Raw genomic sequence first — 8,857 nt, 5'->3', positions numbered from 1 at the left:
ACTTTCTGCATTTTTAGTGTATATGAAATGCACTTTATATATTATTATTTCTGTAATTGTAGTACTAATCAAAGCAAAGAAATACTTAAGCTCCTTCCATAATAGAAATTTGGAAGTACTGATTATTTCTTGTAAGTAATAAACCGAAATATTTTTAAAGCAAAAATTTGACGATAGTACATTTCTACTCATCACATTCATTGCAAATATTAATTCTTAATATTAATTCTTTCTCAAGCAATTGAGAAAATTTCACACGATATAGTAAATTGCAACTTGATTTTAAATGTCATTATTTTTCTCTTTAAATATAAAACAAATTTTTTAAAAATTATAATTAATGCATCTTTATGATTAATAGGTTATTACTGCCGTTTTTTTTTTTTTTTTTAGTACTTTCTTTCTGCAAATCCTCTGAACAATAATAAAAGTGTATACTGTATCACTCAAGAACCAAGGAAGCACTGGCATAACTAACAGAACTATCATTCATATTATTGCACTGATTGCTTTGAGCATATTTAAGAAACTTCAAGTTCATTCTTTGGCCATTAGTATTCCCTTTTAAAGTGTGAATTGCCTGTTAAAATATTAATTATAATTTCAAAAATTGTATCTCATTTCATAAAGAATATTATTATTACAATTTAATATAACTATATAAAATTTATTAGAGAAATCATTAATTCCAAATATTGAAGACTTATATGTATGTATAGTAGACTAGAAAATACATCAATATTTGACATTTTTTTAATGAAAGTAAAAATATACTTAGAATTTAAATAAATAAAAGCTATTACCTGTAAAAGAACACTAATAGGATGTCGGCCACATATTGTATTGCCATATTTTTTAAGATAATCGGTAAACATTGTGGGATTTAATGTTTCTATAATGTCCATACCCTGTGAATTGTTATATAATACATAATAATATAAACAACTTTGAACATTCGAGTTTATAAGCAAGTATTTAAACATTTATTTAAATATATGAAATATTTGGAAATAAACAATGACATTATGCTTAGATTTTACATACCATTTTATCAAGATTTTGAATAGATCTATAAATGGGGCCACAGGATCTATCGTAATAGGTATAACGAAAACGCTGTCCCCAATGACAGAAATCCGAAGATATAACAAGTAATGTTTGTGGATCAGCCATATATGGTGCTAATAATCTTCCATAAAGTGCTTCTTTTTCTGGACTTAATGAACCCACTAGTATAGGAATTATTGTGAAAGAATCTTTAAACCTATATTGATATAAAATTTGAAACAGAAATTTATAATAAATGAAAATATAATAGTAATTATATATATAATAAATATAATAATAAACATACCCTTCCATAACTTTTGCAATAAATGGCAATTGCATTTCAATGCTATGTTCTTCTTCATCTGTGTTTAAATCCATCCACTCAAAATGTCTAGTCTCTTCAAGTTCTCTGTACACTGTCATATGAGCAGAAGCTTATATTTGAACTAGTCTTTGATGATAATTCATATTTGGAATGTAATTAATTTTAATTTTGAATATAGAAATAATTTTATTTAAATTTGAATATTTTATGTTATAAAATTTATACCTTGCTGATCAATATGTAGATCATACAATGGAGTTTGATAAATCGATGCAGAAGAAAGAGCACAGCCTGCTAATCTGACATGATGTGATGGACCAAGAATAAAAATCCTGCGCCTATGTAATAATATACTTATGTTAATATATGTTTAACCTCCTATTTCAAATAAAAATATAAAAAATAAATAATTTTATTTTTGTACATAAACATAAAATTCATGTCAAAAATCAAGAAAAATAATGAATCAACAATATATTTATATAATTATTAGGAAATTACATGTATGCTGTTGATTGTTTCAATTATTTAAAGTTACTATTTTTGATAATATACACAAGAAAGACAAAATTGAGAAAAAATATATTTTCATGCTAAGTAAATTTTATTTAAAAGAATTTGAGCTACTGACTAAGCTAAACAAGTATGAGATATAAATAAAGATTTAGAAGTACAATATTTTTAAATGTCAAACCAGAAACTTTTTATATCAAATTGTATTATACTTTACAAAACATATATTACGTCATCCATCTAAACATTTTGTTATAAAATACTAAAAAAGGAATTCTTTAAAGAACTTACACTACAACAGGACTAATCTGGCGGTATGCAAAACCAGCACATGCTCCACAATAGCTGTAACCTGCATGTCTGTGAAATTTTGTTCGTATTTCAATAAAGATTCCTTAATCTAATTGAAAATTATTCTAATGTACTATAATTACTGACGGGGCAATTATTGCCCTAGCAGGTCCATGTGATAAGTCTGCTGCACCCAACCAACCTTCTAATTGTTTATTTAAGTCCAATCCTGTACAAAATATTCAATATATATATATATATATACATTTCATAAAAGATACAGTATTAATTACTAAAATCTAAATTTAATCATAGGTTTCCAAAATTATCAATGACAGTTTCAGGATATATAACAATGTAATTCCACAATAAAAATTTTTGCAGAAAAAGATATATTATAAAGTACATTTAACATACCATAATAAACTGTTTATTAATTTATGCTTTCTCCTTTATATCTGTCGTATAACACAAATGAACATTTCTTTTTTCATTTTTACGTATAAATTTATCCTATGTATATAGTAATATGAACATATACTTTGTTTAAAAGTGGACTACAATGTAAAAAAACGACATTTTTATAACCATGATTTATCGAAATATTACTTTACAAAATACCTACAATGTAATAGACTTAGTAAAATTATAACAATTATTATTAATAATCTTTACACGATTAAATATCAATTTAAATATTAGCACATCATTGTATTAAAAAATATCGAATATTAGATGCATAGACTTGTGGCTATTTGTCAACTTACTTGCCACAGAATATACAATGATGAATGTACACAAATGCAAAGAAAATATAAGAAATAATTCTCATAGAATTATAGGCAATTATTATTAAAACTAAACAAATGAAAAATATAATTTAAATATTGCTTACCAGAACCTGCGTACCAACTACCAGCATGAGTTGCTCTTCTAATTAATGCCATTTTTCACTTTATTACGCTAATTTTTATTTCCTCTATTCACTTTTTATAATAAATATCGTTCCACCGTATTTATATTTTTATAAATGATTTGTTTAGTGCGCCGATGATTAATCCTACTTATATATAAAATGTTTATAAAACTAATCACAAAACTTAACTTTTACTTTGCCATGAACCATACGCTTTTAATAACGTTGTATAGTACATTGACACAAACTAAAAGAACATTTTTTAAATGTAATAAAACAAGAAATAGATATTTTAGAACCTACATACTAATCTCTTACAAATCTTAAAGAAAGATTTTTTTGTATTTCCTTTGCAATTAAACTAAATAACCAAAGTTTTTATATGTCAGAAGTTTAAAATACAAAATTTCACTGAGATACAGTAATTTCAGTGATAAATCAGAAATACCTTTTATTGTGGAAAAAAGATGATTGGTATGAAAGCATTTCAATTATTTTGAAATAAATAAAAGAGTATACAAGTGTAATTATATCTTCTCCATACATTAACTGAAACAAAAATATATAGAAAGTAAAACATAAATAATTGAAAAGAGAAGATAATGTGTGTATATACATATTAATATTTTCAATACATATATATATATATATCAGTAAAAAAGAAGTAAACAAATTTTTATATATAATTTTAATCTAAAACATGGTTTTTTATCTTTTTTGAAAATATATATCTGCAACTACACAGATGCAATTTTATTACTTTTAATTAATTAAAATGTAATAATTCATTGAAAAAGGTATATTTTCTACGATTATTTTCTGATAATAAATATTACTATTGTTTATCTTTATTTTATTTCAAGTAGGATAAAATATTGTATATTATGCATAGAATGTTTTTTATATTTTGATAATTTCACATTTCATATTTATTTAATTGTAATCTGATAAATAATAATCTCTATAATTTTTTAGAACGAATTGAATGTCTTGAAATCTGAGATTTTTCATTTTAATTGTTATATATATTTCACTAGAATTAATACTTTTCACAGAAAAATGTTTCGAATATAGAAAGAAATAATTATAATGTTACTTCAACGTATTTATTAGCCGATAAATTCGAATTCAGTTCTATTATATGCAAGATAGAAATTATATCCAAAGTATAATATTCTAGAGACCATGATAAATATTTCTGTAATCATATTCAAGATTAAAGTTTGTCTTTTTATTAAATTGTATTACACAATACCGATCATATTTTAATAACACAATTAATATTTTTAGCAAATGTCTGAATTACATTTAATCTATAGTCCTGATGGTAATCATTTTGGTATCTAATTTGAACATCATCGTAGAAATGGTTATAATGGCAGAAATTCATGTCTCTAGTGTTGTTTAAGTTTGTGAAACTGAGTGACAAAACAGATATCTATTTTGTTAAGAATATCGTAACGTGTATAAAAGTTTGATCTTTTGGGACTCTTCATGCAGAAATCTTTCTTCTAGTGGAAATACTAAATAACGAAACAACGTTCTCTGTATCATATACATTCGAAGTCAACATCGACGTTTTTGTGTTTTTTTTTATGCTCATTTACTTTGTTTATTATGAATTTGGTGGATTTTTTCGTGCTATAACTTAACGACGGATTCAATAATATAGGTAATTAAATTTTATCTATTTTTTCATCAATATTTTGATTATATAGATCTTATAACCTTTTGCTTTCATTTGGTCGTTCTGATTTCTATTTTTTACAATATCAAGATCACCGATCGTTCGTTCAATGTTTTTTCCGAAATTCGTCAATTTTCTGTGTAGTGTAATATTAAGGTGCGATTGTAATATTAAGGTACTAACAAAATATTCAAGAGAGAAATTACTTAACTATTTTCGTTTTGTTATGTTATTATATTGTCACTTTTTGTAGCGACTAAAATAACGAGTTATTGCCATTAATAGTATTCTAATATTGTATTAGTTTTTCATCGTTATAGACGTGAAGATATGAAACATAGTTTAAAATAGTAATATTCAAATTAATTTGTAAGTATTTATAAAAATATGTACCTATATCTTAACTATTATAAGTTCTAGAATATCATACATTATATGGTATAAAAATCGTATTATTTATAACAAATTTTATAAAATATAAAAATCATATCATTTAAAATCTTTATATTTTAGTTTTTAACATATAAATAAATGCTTATGAGAACTAATCTTTATAACAGTATTTTTTATAAAGGGAAGGTGACTTGTTTACAAAATGTAAAAATTTTTTTTAATGTTTAAATAAAACATAAAAGTAATATAATTTTCTTTAATAATATAATGTAATTTAATGTACGATTAGATATTTATATTAGTAAATTAAGAAGTTTGAACAAATATTTTATATATAAGAATATGGATTATATGCATAATGTAAATTTTTTGAAGTAATGCTTAGATAGCATCTTCATGAAAATTAAATTCTTCACTTGCCAATAGGTTCATTCTCATTTTCCGTCTTCGATTTTGATATGACCATTGCCATGGTGCTGTGATAAACAGGTAAAAATTAAATAAGTACAATTGAAATTAAAAATTAAAACAAAGTGTTTGATATTAATTAATAACCTGTTACTTCTATGTCACAAATTTTTTGTCTTTACCTGGTCATTACAGGTTACTACTAGGAGTTATTGTCATGGACTATCTTCGATTCTATGAAATTAAACAAGTTACAAGTGATGCAATAGAAAACAAGTGATTGTGGTAATTGACATAAAAGAGTATTGGTGTGCCCTAGCAGGTATTTTGTAGTGGAGTCACCAGGCTATGGCTAACCTGAACTTTGAGCAACCACCACGCAGTATTGCGAACGCAAGCCTTATATCGCGCACAGGTGGTGGGGGGGGCTTAAATTCATCGACCCTTACGGGTCATGTCACACCTACCTCGAGCATGTTCTCAGGCTCATCTGCAAGCACTTCCAGTTCGGTTAACTCTGCGGTAGTAGTTACTAACGTTTATCCTGGAGCATCAGGAGCAGGCGGTGGACAAAGTAGTCATCAGTCTCAACAGCAACAGCTCTCTCCTATGGGCACCAGAGGACTGTTTGGACAGAGAGCTTTTACAGATAGACGTACAATGCCTGCTCTTGGGTTAGTTTCCCCATTCCATGTGTAGAACATAGGAATGTTGTCTGAATTTGTTATGGTTTTAATGTTAAAGTATTATCCATTATGATATTATATATTTTGTTGTATATCTATTATATGGTAATTCTATTTATAAAACAAATGAAAATATTAATATAAATTTATAGAACATCAAATCCAATGGCTAGCATGGGCACATTTGGAATACCTCAAAGTCGAAATTACGGATCTCAAATCAATAATTTTCACTCTGTTTTTGGCAGTGGAGGAGGTGGAGATACAAGTACTCCTCCATTGTTGGATCTATCCGAGTTTCCTTCATTAACAAACAGAGGACAGGGTGATTCTATGCCGCAACCTAGTCCTATGCCAGGCAAACAACCTTACGGTTTGAACACATAATAATTTAAATTTTAATATATAAGTAAATATAATTTTTATATAAATATTTATAACAATTGTAGTTGGGATGGTAAAACAACCAACATCTGAATCAAGTGAGTTTACAATGAGTTCTGAGGATTTTCCAGCATTGCCTGGAACACAAAATAGAGAAGGGCCATCGCCAGGTGGAGGTGTTTCTGGAGATAAAAACATACCTGTTGGACTTGGTCCTGAAATTGGACAAGATATATTGCAGGCAAATAGAGCACCAGGATCTGAAAAGTCCCAATTAACTAAAAGAGGTGTACAAATATTTCCTGACGGTATAATAGTTATCATTACAACTTATGTTTTTTTTTAATCATGCAATTACATATATATCTTTTTTTCAGGCAAGGTGCTTAATTTACCAACTAGTATGATACAGGACCAGTTTGGAGTAGTTGGTTTATTGACATTTATTAAGGCAGCTGATACAGATCAGAAGTTAGTATCTTTGGCATTAGGCTACGATTTAACTTCATTAGGATTAGATCTTGCTTCAGGAGATAGTATTCATCAAAATTTTGCCGGACCTTGGACAGAAAGAGCATGCCGACCTCAGGATATCGATTTTCACGTACCGCCAGAATACCTTATTAATGCAACCATCAGGTATTTTATTTTATTAATGTCGATTTTTATAAGTACGAATCATTATAGTAATTAAACTTGTACACTTTATTTTAGGGATAAGCTAGCACCAATTAAGCTAAATCGATACAAAGATGATCTACTATTTTATATGTTTTATACAAATATGGGGGATATGATGCAAATAGCAGCAGCAGCGGAGTTGTAAATACGTTTTTATATTAAAATTTTCGAATATTTTTTCTACTAGACTTTTAATAATATGTATGACTTTATTTGGAACATGAAGGTACACTAGAGAGTGGCGATATCATATGGAAGAAAAGGTTTGGATAACGCAAGCACCAGGATTGGGACTTGTAGAAAAAACATCAACATATGAACGCGGTACTTATTATTATTTTGATGCGCAAAGTTGGAGAAAAGTAGCAAAAGAATTTCATTTGGAATATACAAAACTAGAAAGTAGACCTATTCTTCCTGCGAACTTTCACCTATACCTGCCTTGACTACAGGTATCTACAAAGATACAATTCGTTTTCTTTTTTCAAATTACTTTCTAATTTGAATTTAAAAAAGATTGTAAGTATTTTTATTGAGAATTTGTATTTATTGCAGATCTGCTTGCAGACCATTGTACTGTCTTTAAGCTGGACAGGAAACAGCTATTGTATAAATGAACAAATTTAATAATCTTTAATAAAAACATAAAATTTGAAGAGTACAGAAATGAAGTTCTTTAATTACTGACTCAGTTAGAAATGGAAGTGAGTCTAATCTATTTGATATTGACATGATATTAATGATTTTGATACGTAAACCTATATGTTTTAAATGTTTAGGTGCTTATGTATAGAATGATATACTTTTTGATGATATTATAGTAATGATTAGGATTTTGGCAATGTATATAATAAAAGTAACAAACAGTTGTATTATTCAACAAAATTTTGACACTTAGGCAGCTCAAAATGCAATATGTCCACAAATTCTGTACCTATGTGATCATTTATTTTGTACCTATGTAATTGTTTAGAAATGTAAATGAAATGTTTTTTAAAAAGCGAATTTAGATTTTATAAAATGTCAGCAAATTAATATACTTTATTATTTATCAAAATTCATGAAATATATTACTATATAATGTAAATTTTTTAATGTAAAAAATGCCTTTGGACATAAAATATTTAATTAAAAATAGTAAGTAGTATGATATAAAAATGCCGTTGTTTAAAATTACAATTTATAAAATTTTTGGATCACTTAAATTGCTTTTAACAGAGTTTAGTTTTAATAAACTATAAATTATATAATACGCTTAATCTTGTTGTATATATGAGTCAAAGATTTGAAAATGTAAAATAAAATTTATATTTAAAAAATACAAAACATAAACATAAATGTTAATAATATTAATTTTAATTTAATAATTTTTAAGTTAAATGTATTTCATTTCTAAATTTTCTGGTAATACTGTGTGATTTAAAACGTGGTTAAGTTGGATAACAAATTAAGTACTTTTAAAAGAAGTTTTCATGCTATTTGATTAATTATTTCTATCCTTTTAAGTTCTTCCGGTTTTAATA

The 8,857-nt window shown here is 26.3% G+C and overlaps 2 protein-coding genes across 6 annotated transcripts; one reads left to right on the top strand and one right to left on the bottom strand.

Annotated features, from left to right (window-relative positions):
* Positions 1-374: 374 nt before the first annotated feature.
* On the bottom strand, positions 375-3,415 carry LOC117211179 (protein MEMO1). Its single transcript, XM_033454845.1, has 8 exons — positions 3,075-3,415; positions 2,327-2,408; positions 2,180-2,248; positions 1,601-1,713; positions 1,355-1,466; positions 1,045-1,264; positions 804-908; positions 375-580 (listed from the first exon to the last, which is right to left on the bottom strand). Exons 1-8 carry the CDS (start codon positions 3,124-3,126, stop codon positions 443-445), a joined length of 891 nt encoding a protein of 296 aa, XP_033310736.1. The 5' UTR covers positions 3,127-3,415; the 3' UTR covers positions 375-442.
* A 1,022-nt stretch (positions 3,416-4,437) lies between these two features.
* LOC117212315 (regulator of gene activity) lies at positions 4,438-8,005 on the top strand. 5 transcript variants are annotated; one of them, XM_033457061.1, is made up of 9 exons: positions 4,438-4,767; positions 5,602-5,664; positions 5,779-6,257; positions 6,422-6,642; positions 6,719-6,961; positions 7,031-7,292; positions 7,368-7,475; positions 7,561-7,786; positions 7,890-8,005. In XM_033457061.1, exons 3-8 carry the CDS (start codon positions 5,932-5,934, stop codon positions 7,778-7,780), a joined length of 1,380 nt encoding a protein of 459 aa, XP_033312952.1. In that variant the 5' UTR covers positions 4,438-4,767; positions 5,602-5,664; positions 5,779-5,931; the 3' UTR covers positions 7,781-7,786; positions 7,890-8,005. The 5 variants fall into 5 exon arrangements, with proteins under 5 accessions (XP_033312952.1, XP_033312970.1, XP_033312933.1 ...); XM_033457042.1 differs by lacking the exon at positions 7,890-8,005 and adding an exon at positions 5,103-5,151 and having other exon boundaries at positions 4,450-4,767; XM_033457051.1 differs by lacking the exon at positions 7,890-8,005 and adding an exon at positions 5,087-5,151 and having other exon boundaries at positions 4,450-4,767.
* Positions 8,006-8,857: the final 852 nt, after the last annotated feature.

The sequence above is a fragment of the Bombus bifarius genome, unplaced genomic scaffold (genome assembly GCF_011952205.1).
Source record: "Bombus bifarius isolate JDL3187 unplaced genomic scaffold, Bbif_JDL3187 scf7180000007970, whole genome shotgun sequence".
NCBI lineage: Eukaryota > Metazoa > Arthropoda > Insecta > Hymenoptera > Apidae > Bombus > Bombus bifarius.
This window is presented reverse-complemented; position numbering and strand designations above follow the sequence as displayed.